The sequence below is a fragment of the Scyliorhinus torazame genome, chromosome 7 (assembly GCF_047496885.1).
Source record: "Scyliorhinus torazame isolate Kashiwa2021f chromosome 7, sScyTor2.1, whole genome shotgun sequence".
Classification (NCBI taxonomy): domain Eukaryota; kingdom Metazoa; phylum Chordata; class Chondrichthyes; order Carcharhiniformes; family Scyliorhinidae; genus Scyliorhinus; species Scyliorhinus torazame.
Genome location: NC_092713.1, coordinates 310,873,409 through 310,888,535, shown reverse-complemented (window position 1 = coordinate 310,888,535; position 15,127 = coordinate 310,873,409). Strand labels below are relative to the sequence as shown.

Here is a 15,127-nt window from a genome sequence, read left to right as displayed (position 1 = left end):
GTCATTCCCTCTCAATTTTCTCAAGGCTCACAGCCTTTCTCCCTATGTTCCACACATACATTCTCAATCACCTGGGTGAAGGCCGATGTGAAGCATTCGTTCAACACCCTACCAATGTCCTCTGGCTCCACCAACAGATTGCCCACTTGGTCCCAAATGAGTCCTAACCTAGTTTTCCTCTTTTGCTTGACATACTTATAGATTATTTTGGGGGTTTCCCTACTTTTACCAGCCAGAACTTTCTCACATTCCCTCTTTTCCCTCCTAATTGCTTTCCTAAGTTCCACCTTTCACTTTCTGCACTCCGCTAACGACTCTGCTCATTTGATCCCCCTGTACCTGCTAAAAGCCTTTCTTTTCCTTCTTATTGTATCCTAAATATAGCTGGTCATCCATCGTTCTCTGGGCTTGTTACATCTTCTTATCATTCCCAGAGAGAACATGTTGGGTCTGTACCCGCCTCCGTTTCGTTTTTGAACGCCCCCCATTGCTGTTTAGTAGATGTCCCCACAAATAGCTGTTCCCAGTCTACCTTTGCCAGACCCTGGCTTATTTTACAAAAATCCGCACTCCCCCAATCCAACATTTTGTTTTGCAACGTGTATATTTATCTGTGTATAGCAAGCTTCAATTGTAATATGCTGTGGGTGCTATCACTAAAATGCTCCCCGTCCACCACCTCAACAACCTGTCAAGCTTCATTCCCCAGAATTAGGTCCAACACTGGGCCTACCCTTCTTGGACCCTTTGCATATTGACCTAATAGATTCTATTTTATATATTTGAAGAAATCCACACCATCTAAGCCTTTAACACTATGACTATCCCATTAATGTTGTGAAAGTTGAAAGCAACCTATTGTTATTATTTTTACACATCTCCATGAATTGTGCTCATCTTTGCTCGTCAATTTCCCGCTGACTGTAATAAACACCTAGCAAGGTGGCTGCCCCTGTTTATTCCTAATCTCTACCCACAAAGCTTTATTCGATGCCCCCTCCAAGATATCATCTCTCCTTACTGCAGTAACTGTCTCCTTGACTAATAATGTAATGGTTCCGTCTGTTTCACCCCTCCGCTGTTTCGCCTGAAAGTTCTATATCCTGCGAAATTGTGCTGCTAATCCTGGCCCTCCCTCAACCACGGCTCTCTTATGTCTTCGAAATCACAATTCCACCTGTTTATCGTCGCCCTTAACTCATCCTTTTGACTTGTAACTCTCGTGGTATTAAAGTAAAGAACAACAACAAAGAACAAAGAAATGTACAGCACAGGAACAGGCCCTTCGGCCCTCCAAGCCCGTGCCGACCATACTGCCCGACTAAACTACAATCTTCTACACTTCCTGGGTCCGTATCCTAAAGAACAGTAGAAGCAATCCGGCCCAGCCTTACTCCCTTGAAACTGCTATAATCACTCTGACTTGTTTGCTTTCCTGTATTCAGCACTGGCTCTACTTTACCAACAGTCTGTGTCCCCTCCACCTGCCCAATTAGTCTATCATACCTCTCAACAGAATCAGCAAATCCACCTGCAAGGATGTTCAGGTTCAGATGAAAACCGCCCCACTTGTTCAATTTACACATTCCCCCAAAACGGTACCAGTGAGCGAGGAATCTAAACCGCTCCATCCTGCACCAACTCTTTAGCCACACATTCATCTGCACTGTTCTCCTATTTCTGTACTCGCTAGCACCTGGCACTGGGAGTATTCCAGATATTGTCATCTGAGAGGTCCTGTTTTTTTAGTCTATTGCTTGGCTGCCTGAATTCCTGATGCAAAACCTAATTCCTCTTGCTACCTGTGTCATTGACACCAACATGTACCACGAGCTGTGCCTTATCATCCTCTCCCTTGATCGGTTCAGTGGCATCCCAGACTCTGGCACCAGTGTCCATTTTCAGAATTTCAAATTCTCTCTCGTTTTCTTTTGATTCCATCATTGCCACTTTCTCACTCTTTCCCTCTGCCATTGCTTCTCTCTCTTTTTCTCTTTCTTCGACCATTGACACCTTCTCTCTATCTTTTCCTTATAGTTACAATGCACACTGTCGAATTTCTTTATACTGTTACAAGTGTTTCATTTTTAAATGATTTCCAGCTAATTCTAAGGGCTCAAACTGTGTCTCCAGCAAACGTAAATGCTGAGCTATGCTTGAATTATCTCCACGTTCTTCACCCCTTAAGTTAATATTAACTGCAGTTTAACCACCAAATCCAAAAGCTGTGTCTTAACCACCCTTTCTAAACCACGGAGGAAACTCTTAGCTACTGTGAGAGTCGTTTTACCTGTCACTCGCAATTTAAACTGACAAGAGTATCAGCACCTGAAACAAAACACCAGACCCTCTAACTCGCTGTCTTTAAGTTCAATGATTCCAAGCCAAACTATGAATTATACATTTTATCCTGGACGAGCCCAAATTTTGTTACAATACCAGACCGGGTGCTGCAGAAGAACCCCCAAAATAACTTTTACAATGTAAAACTGAACGAAAGGGATTCTTCACCCCAGGAATTATAAGTCTGACCAATCGGTATCTTTTATGTTAGAACAAACTTTAGGTAAAACACAGAATTAACCACATTAACAACAAATAAATTGTTTTGCAAGTATTAGTTTAAACAGTTCTTAAACACAAGGAAAAACCTAAACTTACTACCTATACCTGCTACTAACACCAATAAGCAACCCACGACGGTTCAAACGCCATTTACAAATAAAGTTAACAAATCAGGTTTACTTGCTCAGCTGTGTCGAGACTTTTTAAGAGAGTTCCTTTCATGACCAGATCCAGTAGAGCTCTGATCAACCTAGCAGCATTCGGTAAATCTGCTGTTCAACTTACAAATCCTTTAACAGACTGTAAAACTACAAACAGACCTGTGTCCTTCCATTAATTACGTCATCTGTACCCCAACAGTTTCCATTACTTTGTTATCTAGGACTACACAGCACTCCCTAATAAATAACCTACACTTCAGGGAATCTCCAGCAATCAAACCACGATTCCATTTGCCCTTTAACTGTAACCACGGAAGTGGTTGGAATCAATCATGGCCTCGACTTTTACAACTCTCTGATTACAGCTTTAGCAGACATACCGTCTGTATACATTTTAAACCAGGGTTATTTCACAATATTACTGCAACAAATGTAAAATATAGAATATAACAATTTCTATATTCATCACAAAATGAAAAATGGTTGCACTGTGAAATGAAGTGACTTCCATTAAAAATGGAAAGTTCAACTGTACTAATTTAATGCACAAGGCACAAAAATGTTATCGTTTTTCATTGCATAATAGGACCTTGAATTTAGAGAACAGAGTGGGTGATTTTGATTGCAAGGGAGTTAGATAGCTCTATACGAATATTTTTTACAACCTTGACGTCTTACATCACCGCCTTAAGGTCATATATTCCTTGCACCTTGTCTAGTTTGAGTTTGATGCTACAACCAAGTCATGTGTCTCAGAATGCAGCATAAAACCATATTGGGTCAACATACTTCGAGTGTGTCCAAATTAAACTAAAACTATTTTTTTTTGTTCATTCACAGGATGTGGGCGTCGTTGGCTGGGCTAGTATTTATTGCCCTTCTCTAATTTTCCTTGAACCGAGTGGCTTGCTAGGTCATTTCAGAGTCAACCACATTGCTATAGATCTGGAGTCACGTGCAGGCCAGACCAGGTAAGGATCGTAAATTTCCTTTCCTAAAGGACATTATTGAATCGGATGGGTGTTTACGACAATTAGCAATGGTTTAATTTGCATCATTAGACTTTTAACTATATTTTTATTTATTGAATTCAAATTTCATCATCTCCCATTGTGGGATTCAAACCCAGGTCCGGAGTGTGTTACCCTGGATCTCTGGATTACTAATCCTGTGACAATTCCACTACATCACCTCCATTAAATGTCAATTTCCCTACACCAGGGCCTGATAATCTACATCCCAGAGTGCTAAATGAAGGGACCCAAGAAATAGTGGATGCATTTGCGGATACATTCCAAGATTTTATGGACTTTGGAACAGTTCATATGGAATGAAGAGTAGCTCATGTAACCCCACTATTTAAAAAGGGAGGTAGATATAAAATTGGGAGTTAAACACAGTCAACCTGAAGTCAGGAATAACAACAATGCCAGAGTCCATTATAAAAAAGTAAGCAGCAGAGCTCTTCAGCAGGATCGGGCAGACTCAGCCTGGATTTACGAATGGGTTATCATGCCTGAAAAATCTACTGGAATTTTTCAAGTTGTAACTAGTAGAAATGAAGACGGTAGCCAGTGGATGTGCTTTATATGGACTTTCGGAAGGCTTTCAACAAGGTTCCAGAAAAGAGATTGATGCGTAAAACTGAAGCATCTAGGATTGGGGCTAATGTATTGAGATGGATAGGAAACTGGTTTGCAGGCTGGAAACAGGAAGAAAGTGGTCTTTCCACGTGGCAGGCAGTGACCAATGGAGTGCCACATGGATCAGTGCTGGTATCTCAGATATTGAGAATATATATTAATGATTTAGATGAGGGAACTAAATGTAATATCTCCATCGTTGCAAATGACACAAAGCTGTGTGGGACGGTGAGCTATGAGGAGGACGCAGAGATGCTTCAGTGTGATTTGGACAAGTTGAGTGAGCAGAAAAATCCATGGCAGGTGCAGTATAATGTGGAGAAATGTGTGGAACAAAAACGGGAAGACAGAATATTATCTCAATGGCTACAGATTGGAAGATTCGAATGTGCAATCAGATCTCAGTGTATTTGTACACGTGCCACTGAAATTATGCATCCAAATGCAGTAGGCTTGAAGAAAGTATGTTGACCTTCATCGTGATTTGAGATATTTAAAATTGATTTTCTGGGATGGGACGAGAGCGTTGCTGGTTGGACCAGAATTTATCACCCGTCACTAACTGCCATCCATTTCAGATGGCATTTGAGAGTGAACCACACTGCTGTGTGTTGTGGATCTGGAGTTACAGACAGGCCAGACCTATGGCAGATTTACTTACCTATACGGCACTAATGAACCGAATGAGACTATGACGGTCAGCTGATTTCATGGACATCAGTAGACTTTATTTAATTCCTAAGTTTTATTTGAATTCAAATTTCACCATCTGCCAATCCATTGTAGGATTTCAACCCGGGTCCCCAGATCTTGCCCTGGGTTTCAGAATGGCTAGTCCAATGATACTGCCACTACACCACGGCGTCTCCAGTGGACAGGAGCCAGGATGTCTTGCTGAAACTATGCAGAACCTTGATGAGCCCACACCTGGAATGTTGTGCGCAGTTCTGGCCTCCATATCTGAGGAAGGAGGTTCTTGCGATGGAAGAAGTTCGGTGAAGGTTTGCAGACTGATCCCTGGAATAGCAGGACTAACATATGAGGAGAAATTGAACCAATTAGGATTATATTCGCTGGAGTTTGGAGGATGTTGCGGGGGGGGGGGGGGGGGTGCATAGCCACCTTTACAGTTCTAAAAGGACTACAGGGTAGATTCAGGGAGTACGGTCCAGATCGCAAGGCAGACCAGAATCAAGAGTTACTGTCTAAGGATACAGGTAAACCAGTTAGGACTGAGATGAAGTGAAATGCCTTCACATAAAGAGAGCAGAAAGCAGATGAGGAATTTCATAGAATTTTAATAGAATTTACAGTGCTGTATGAGGCCATTCGGCCCATAGAGTCTGCACAGGCCCTTACAAAGAGCGCCCCACTCAAGCCCACGTATCTACCCTAACACCGTAACCCAGTAACCGCCCCACTTAACCTTTTTAGACACTAAGGGCAATTGAGCATGGCTAATCCACCTAACCCGCACATATTAGGACTGTGGGAGGAAACCGGAGCACCCGGAGGAAACCCACGCAGACACGGGAAGAACATGCAGACTCCGCACAGACAGTGACCCAAGCCGGGAATCGAACCTGGGACTCTGGAGCTGTGAAGCAACTGTGCTAGCCCCTATGCTACCGTGGTGTTTACACGAAGGAGATAGAGATAGCTCTTGTGTCTAAAGAGATGAAATGATTTGGGGGGAAAGGGGAAACAGGTCACTGAGTTGAATGGTCAGTCATCTTCATATCGGATGGCAAAGCAGGCTCGAAAAACGAAATGCCTACTTACGCTCCTAATTTCTGTATTTCTATGAGAGCAACTCACCGCCGGATATTTGCTTCCGACCTCCTCCTGTACCTGCAGCATTTATGCGACTCACTCAATGGATTTTCTAGTCAATGTCCATCTCTAGGTTGTCGGTGCTGGGGAATTTAGCACTGGTGTTCCTGTTGACAGCCAAGGGGAGGAGGTGAGAATCTTTTTTGTTTGAAGATGGAAATTACCTGACACTTGTGTGGTATGAATGTTGCTTTCTAATTATCGACACATGAATGTATCTGTCAATTCCTTGTTACAAGCGAGCATGGGCTTTTTCTTTCAGGAGTTACTCCTTCGACAGCACCTTGGAAACCCCTAACTTCTACCACCTCGAAGGACAAGGAAAGCAGGAAGATGGGATCATGACCCAACTGCATGTTTTCCTCCAAGCCACACACCATGCCTGACTTGGATTTTTTTTGTTGGTCTCTCTTGGTTTTTTAAAAATTTAGAGTACCAATTATGTTTTTTTTCCAATTAAGGGCCAATTTTAGCGTGGCCAATCCACCTACCCTGCACATCGTTTGGGTTGTGGGGGCGAAACCCAGTTCTTTCACTGTTGCTGGGTCAAAACCTAGCATTCCCTTCCAGCCAATACATTGGATGTACCTACAGCACACAGACTACAGCAGTCCAAGAAGGTGGCTCACTATCACTTTCTCAAGAGCAATTAGCAATGGAAAATAAATACTCGCCTAGCCAGGGACGATCCTATCCTGTGAAAGAATAAATTAAAAAATGAGACGTAATGTGAGTGCGGCAACAGCGGTGTTTCGCGTACTTCAGCTCTGGTGATCTTTCAATCCTTTCTTTTAGCCGTGTGCGCATCATTTTGTTTCTTTTTAGGTCTGCATATTTAGTGCAATGTGCCACGAGTTGTTGATCAGTGTTTCAGCTTTATTGAGTCGAGTAAAAGACGTTCGTCCTCGTCCATATGTGGAAGCTGAAAAAAACTGGGTTTGTGAACTTGCTGAGATGTCTCAGGATTCTCGATTTGCACGGCGGGCAGCTCAAATAATAATCTTTATTGTCACAAGTAGGCTTTCATTTGCACTGAAATGAAGCTACTGTGAAACTCCCCTCGTCGCCACAACTCGGCGCCTGTACGGTTACGCAGAGGGAGAATTCAGAATGTCCAAATTACCGAATAGTACGTCTTTCGGGACGTGTAGGAGGAAACCGGAGCACGCGGAGGAAACCCACGCAGACACAAGGAGAATGTGCAGACTTCACAGAGACAGTGACCCAGGCGGGAATCGAACCTGGGACTCGATGGTGCGCCTTTAACACATTCTTTGAAGCCAGGGGGTGGCCTTCCAACATGTAGTTCTAAGGGGCCCTGCTCCAATTGGTGACCGAGATAGGTAGGGCTTCCTCAGCCGGAAGGTCGGCCGGTTTGTTGATTTTTGGGTGGTCGAACCCTTTCCTTGTTCCAATGGTCTCGCTAGTGGGGGGTTCCTGCAGTTTTGGGGAGGGGTGGGTGAGGTTCGACCCTCCCTTACAGGGAGCCCCTCAGTTTCGGTCTGCTCTCATGGCCCTCCGATCATTGTGTGGTTTTCCCCCTTCTCTCCAACTAGGGCCAGGACATGTTCCTCTTGAGTCATGGGTCTTGACCCTAAGATTGCCATTTGCCCTATTGGGGACAGTGTTGGTGGTTCGATTATTGTGTCGTTTGTCCTGGGGCTTGGAAATGGGGTTGTGGGGGTTCGATTCTTCTCTCTTAGCTTTTGTTCGTGCCCCCTCTTTACTTTCTCTGTCTGAGACCATGGGTTGTTAACGTGTGTCTGGTTATGCCCGGTCCGCTCATTGAATTTGTCTTTTGACATCACGAATTTGAGGATGGCTGATTGTTCTGGCCTGGGTCTGCAAAAGAGTTCAAATTGCTCTGTAAGAGTTAGCCGAATTCCCCTTAATGTGGAGATGCCGGCTTTGGACTTGAGTGAGCACACTAAGAAGTCTTAAAACACCAAGTTAAAGTCCAACAGGTTTGTTTCAAACACTAGCTTTCGGAGTACTGCTCCTTCCTCGGGTAAAGGAAGGAGCAGTGCTCCGAAAGCTAGTGTTTGAAATAAACCTGTTGGACTTTAACCTGGTGTTGTTAGACTTCTTACTGTGAATTCCGCTTAGTACTGGAGTTCTAGGCTATTGTTTTATTCTTCTGTCATTCTGTTTCTAAGCTATGGGTATGATGTATAGTGCGAAATTGTATCCAGTTCGGATGCAGGCGGGCCATTTATCCATGAGGCAAATTTTCTGGGGGTTTTATCCCTGATTCATCCTTTGTTCCTTCCGCTGTAGCAACTGTTGTTTTGGGCTGTACCTGTTGCACATTGACACGTGTAGCTGTCTTTTTGCTGTTTGTTTTGTGTGAATTTGTGTAAACATTGAAAACTCCAATGAACAGACGTTAAACAAATTCAACTAAAATCTGTCCATTCATCAGCAAGGGTCTTCATTCCTCGCCTAACGATGGAGACTCATGGAGAGGTAGTGTGTGCTGGGATACGCCCATGAAGAACATAGGAGGTTGAGAAATGGGAGCGGGAGTAAGCCATTCAGGCCCTGGTTCCTGTGCGCTATAATTCAATAATATCACTGCTGATCCGATTGTGGAAATAACTCAACATTCTTGCCCCCCTGTCATATATCTTGACTTCCTCGTAGATCAAACATTTGTGTAACTCTGTCTAAACGGTGAATCCTCCTCTGCTCTCTCGTGCAGATAATGAACAATATGTACGACTGTCTGAGAGAAGAAATTTCTCCTCCCCTGCATCTTAGATGGGAGACCCCAGATTCTGAAAGGTGTCCCAAACTCTAGATTTCTCCATGAGTGGAAGCATCCTCTCATCATCTACACTGCCAAGCCTCCTAATAACCTTAAGTTGTTCAATACATTAATTTCACATTCCTCTGAACTTCAATAAAAATAATCCCAATCTGGTCAACCTGCCCTCACAAGGCAATCCGTTTATCCCTGGATTCAGCTGAGTAAAACTTCTCTGAAGTGTTTTCAATGCAGGTGTATCCCTCCTTAAGTATGGAGACAAGTCTGTGCCCACTACTCGAGGTATGGTCTCACCACTGTCTTTTATTGTGTAACAAGATTTCCCTACTTTATACTCCATATCCTCTTGCAACAAGGACCAATGTTCTATTTGCCTCCTTCAATACTTGCTTACTTTTGATAATGTAGGAGTTTTGGGATGTAACCATCGCTGCCTAGACCAGAATGTATTGCCCATCACTAATTGTCCTTGAGAAGTTGGAAGTGAGCCGCCACCTTGAATCGCTGCATTTCATGTGTTGTATATATGTCTGTCGAACTGGTAGGAAGGGGGTTTCAAGAGATCTTTTGGAGCTGCAGTCATCCAGGCAATAGCGGATGATTCCACTGCACATCTGCCTTGTGTTTATAGACGGTTGACAGGTTTTGGGTAACAGTTTAGTGAGTTACTCGCCATAGAATTCCCAACCTCGAACCTGTTATTTTAGCCACAGCTTGCTATGGCTGGTATAGGTAATTTTCTGGTCAATGGTAACACCCAAAATGTTGATGGTATGGGATTTGGCGATGGTAAGGCCACTGAATGCCACGGGAAGATAAGGAGATTCTCCTTTGTTGACATGGCCATTGCCCGACACTTGTTAGGCGCGTATTTTACTTGCCACTTATCAGCCCACGCTCGAATGTTGTCCACGTATTGCTTCATATTGAACAGGCTACTTGGACATCTGAACAGTCACCAATCTTGCACAAACAGTATGGAATCATCTGTAAACATTGAAACTTCTGATCGTATGATGGAAGGTGATTCCGTGGCCCATATATGTTGCTGATTCGAGAGAGCTCAGCCATTGTTTTATTTCACTGGCTGGTACCTACATGGCTAAAGACTGAGATCTGAGAAGGTGGGACAATTAGGTAAAGGCCCAGAAGAGTTATCCAATTGACAGTTCTGACTGAATATGATTGCGAATCCTTCAGTCTTGTCTTTTGCACTCATATGCTGGGTGTCGACATCATTGATGATTGGGATCTACATGCAGCCTCTTCCTCCGACACTTCGCAACTGAATGTAGCAGCACTGCAGAGATCTAATCTGATTCTTTGCCTGTGGGATCATTAGGCGTTCTTTCCAACCTGCCGCTTCTGCCATTTAGTATGCACATAGCCTGTTCTGTAGCTTCACCAAGGTTCTACTTGGCATGCCTCATTGAACCAGAGTTGACCCCTGACTTAATTCTAATGCGGTGTAAGGGATATGTTGGGTCATGAGGTTATACATTGGGATGAAGTGCAATTCTGCTCCTTCTGGAGGCCCGAAGTGTTTCATTGATGCCCATTATGAGCTCTTAACTTTGTTCTTAATCCATCCTATTTAGCAGGATATTGACAAGATGCAGGTGTGAAGATAGGACCCCGTTTCCCAGGGACTGTGCTGTGAACATTCCTCCCAATATTGTCATGAATAAATGGACGTTCACACTTTTGGTTATTTAGGACGAAGATGAATAAATTATTTCCTGCGTGGTGGCTATCTGACCTCTTGAGAGGGGCCACTTCTGACCGCCATGTCCTTCAGAATTCAGTCAGCATATTCAGCAATGGTGCTACCGTCCAACATTCGGATGTTGACGTTCCCCTGTGCCCTTGCTAACCTCCGTGTGTCTTCCAAGTGGTGGTCAGCGTGAAGAGGTATTGAGTCATTAGCTGAGGAAATTGATGCAATGAAAATTTATGGAGTCTGAAGCCAATGATGAAGACTCTCTGTAAATACGAACAAACAAATCTTAATTGAGGCAGTGCCACACAGAACAAACAGGCTAACTAGAAGCCATCTTCCATTTTAATTGCACACTTAGATGAATGCATGTCAATCTTCAAGGGATGGCACAGTGCAACAATGCCACCACGTACAGCAAATACGGGTTAGAGACAAAATTGTACCAGGGCTTCGTATTGTAACACCATTCCTAGTGGATCTGTACTTATAGTGGGAGAGGACACACCGAGTGATAGTAATGGCGAAGTATTGACATTGATTTTTTTAAATTTAGAGCAGCCAATTATTTTTTCCAATTTAGGGGCAATTAGTATAGCCAATTTACCTACTCAGTACGTTTTTTGGGTTGTGGGGACGAGACCCACGCAAACACGGGAAGAGTGTGCAAACTCCACACGGACAGTGACCCAGAAGGAATCGAACCTGGGACCTCGGCGCCGTGAGGCAGTCTTGATATTGATGAATAGTATGATCCTGTGAGTAGGAAGAGATATCAGGTAGTTACTTGCGTACTGTATGAGACTGCTCCCAATTCTGACGCAATTTCCCAGATGTTAGTAACTTGACAGAGGCACCTGGGCTGGTCGGATATTTTTCCTGTCCAGTACCTGTGTCAGTTTCGGGTTCTCTGTCCAAATATATTCGACTTTTCTGAAGCACTTTGAATCCACTGAATGGTTTGCCAATTTGAAAGGAATCAACTTTCCTTTACGTCTACAGTCGCGCGGAGGCCAGACAGCATTCCTTCCCTACAGAATATGATTGAACCAGAGAGATCTTTACAACAATCTAGTAGTTTCCAGAATAATTTCAATAACTAAATTTGAATTACCCAGCTGCCAAGGTGCGATATGAACTCATGTCTTTGGGTCATTAGTCCAGGCCTCTGGTTCATTGGTCCAATAACAGCATCATGATGTTACTGTTCCCTTACATATTCCGAATTTATTCAACTGTCCACACACTTAACATGTGGATAAAGCTCAAGCTTGAAGTTTTCATGTAAAATTAATATTAAACATGTTATGCAATGGTTTCTGTTCATATATTGCTTTAGTTCGTTAGTGTCTGCCAATGTTAACCAAATAATTGCATTGATTTATGAGCAAAGAGGAAACTAATGCTTAAAAGGAAACAAGACAATTGAACACAAAGCGTGTAATTATTCATTTATTCTCTTGTTCAATTGTTCAGTTTTTATGGACTTACTTGACTCCGTATTTATCGATATTCATAAAGTTACATTGCAATAAAACATTGCATTCCTATTCAATTTCCCAAGGAAGAAGACAGCTACATGTCACAAATAGAACTAATTTATTCTGTCGCAGTTCCAATAATAGTAACATTACTTAACATTGCTCTTCAGGCAGTGTTGAAATGTACGGCTTCAAGAACAGAAAATCAGTCTTGGAAGATTCCGGAGATAAACAAACGGTATAATGATAAGATTCAGCGTTCGGAACTATTTCTCCACCGCCACTATAATTCAAAAGGTCAGTCTGCCCAGGCCTTTCGTCATACGTAAAATTTGAATCCTCCCGTCTGCAGCAACATAATGGGGAGTTGTAGTCTTTGACAATATTTCTGTCCTGTTTACATTTGAGGCCAACCAGGAAAATTATGGTCACAAGAAAAATTAAGGTGGTTGAACCTAAGGCGATGATTAAATATAAATTTAAATCAGTGACATATTCAGCATTTCTGACTAAGTTGCTAATTTCAGAGAATCTTTCAGTAATGTTGGCCAAGATTGAAAAGTGGATTGTAACTGTGCTGGAGAGACTCGGCTGTCCGTTATCCTTCACCAAGATCACAAGGCTCTGGCTGGAGGAATCCTGCTCCAGAATTCCTCGGGCTGTTCTTATTTCTCCAGAGGTAACACCCACGATGAACAAACTGGGATCAGAGGCGTCTAGTACCCGATAGCGGAACCGTGCGTTCTGACCAGAATCAGCATCAGTTGCTGTTATCTTGGTGACCAAATACCCCTGGCCCGCTTTCTGAGGCACAATCTCCACCTCTGCTGATCCGCTTTGTGATGAAGGTGATGCAATTACTGGGGCGTTGTCATTCTGATCCAGGATGATCACATTCAATGTTGCGCTGCTGCTCAGAGGGGGAACGCCAGCGTCTCGGGCTTGGACTTGGACTTGAAAGCTTTTCAATTCCTCGTAATCAAAGGAGCGCAGCGCGTAAATGTCCCCATTATTGGCGTTAACGCTGATGACAGAAGAGGAAGGCAGATCTTGGATCATGGCATAGGAAACAATGGAATTCTGATCCCTGTCTGGATCCAGAGCAGTAACCGCAAAAACTGAAGCACCAGGCGAATTGTTCTCCATTACATAGACAGTGTACAACATTTGAGTAAATTGGGGTGCGTTATCATTTAGGTCAGAAACAGAAATCTGGATGGTTTTCTTTGTTGATAGTGGAGGAGATCCTGAGTCCCTGGCTAAAATCTGTATGTTATACACTGCGACGGTTTCACGATCCAGCAAGTCGCTGGTGATCAATTTAAAATGGTTACTGGAAGATGTTTGAAGCTTGAAGGGGATATTCTTTGTAATTTCACAGTGAACCTGTCCGTTTTCACCAGAATCCTGGTCAATCACATTAATCAAAGATATCACAGTTCCTGGCGGAACATCCTCGGAAACCGTGTTTGACACGGATGTCACCTTTATCTCGGGGGCGTTATCGTTCACATCAATTAACTTTACGAGGACTTTCGAATATCCCGCAATTGCAGGTGAACCGTTGTCCACAGCTTGTATATCAAGTGAATAACTGTTTGCTTCTTCAAAGTCGAGCGTTCTTTCAACTCTAATCTCCCCTGTATGTGGGTCCACGCTGAATAATTCGCGCAGTCTTTGCGAGGCAAGTTTGCTGAAAGAATATGTTACCTCAGCATTTGGACCATCGTCCAAATCATGAGCGCTGATCTTGATCACCAAGGTACCGCTGGGAGAATTTTCTCTTACGCTGATCCGGTAAACCGCACGGTCGAATACAGGCGGGTTATCGTTACTGTCCAGCACACTAATGAGAATCTGAACTGTACTGGACCTGTTAGGGCTCCCACCATCACTCGCTGTAAACACCAGCTGATAGAACGCCTGCTGCTCGCGGTCCAGAGGTTTCTCCAACAGCAGTTCGGCAATTTTAACACCATCTTCCGTCGTTTGCAATTTTAGGCCGAAGTGCTCGTTGGGACTGATTGTGTAAGCTGCGACTGTGTTTATTCCAACGTCAGGATCTTGCGCACGCTCCAGGGGGAAACACACGCCTGGAGCAATTGATTCAGCCATTTGTATAGAAATGGTGTTATCCGCGAAACTGGGGGAATTGTCATTTATATCCAGGATTTCAACTTCACCGCGATACACCTCGAACGGATTTTCTATTACTATTTCGAAAGAAAGAATGCACGGAGTGACTGATCCACAGATAAACTCCCTGTCGATTCTTTCACGAATGGATAAAACCCCATTATCCAAATTAACCTTCATGTACTGCCTTCCGTCGTCAGAGGCCAGCCGCATTTTGCGAGCTGACAATTGCAGTACGTTCAGCCCAAAATCTCGAGCGATATTCCCAATAAAAGAGTCCCGGTCCAATTCCTCAGAAATGGAATAGCGAATCTGTCCGGAAATCAGATCTGGCATACACATCAGAAAAATAAAAACAAACGTTTTGCATACGGAAGCGTTATTACTCTGTGAATTCGCCATTGTTCTGGACTGACTCATTTTCCAAAACCAAGCCTGTCGGAGATTAAACCGCAGTACCGGTTTTACCACAAATTACGTACACCAATATGTCTGCAGCAGATCTTGCACAGTCGCGACCTTATCCTGCTGAACCTCTCTCCGCAGTCGAAAGACAGGCACTGAGCGCGCGTCTCGCTGATTCTGATCTCTGTCCGTGGTGGGGGGAGGGGCAATAGATCCAACACAGCATTTGAGTTTCTTATTGGTACACAGCGACACAAGCAGTCCTGTTCAATAACTACATCTGCAATTCTTAAAGCTAGATTGTTCTTGCAGCTGTTTAATATTGTACAACCACAAAGTGTAGTCAATAATAAAATCAACTGTTCAGTTCATTCTGAACTGTTGCTCTGAGAAACTTATTGCAAGGACTTTCGAGTGTA

The 15,127-nt window shown here is 43.5% G+C and overlaps 2 protein-coding genes across 2 annotated transcripts in view; both read right to left on the bottom strand.

Annotated features, from left to right (window-relative positions):
* The window catches only part of LOC140427410 (uncharacterized), a 56,149-nt gene that overhangs the window by 23,910 nt on the left and 17,112 nt on the right, over positions 1–15,127 (bottom strand). The window lies entirely within an intron of this gene.
* Positions 12,126–14,975, bottom strand: LOC140427190 (protocadherin gamma-C5-like). Its single transcript, XM_072512775.1, has one exon. The coding sequence runs from the start codon at positions 14,721–14,723 to the stop codon at positions 12,321–12,323; it is 2,403 nt and encodes an 800-aa protein (XP_072368876.1). The 5' UTR covers positions 14,724–14,975; the 3' UTR covers positions 12,126–12,320.

What these genes read in the sequence shown, in the direction of transcription:
- LOC140427190 (XM_072512775.1), bottom strand. Translation starts at nt 14,723, where the DNA reads ATGAGTCAGTCCAGAACAATGGCGAATTCACAGAGTAATAACGCTTCC.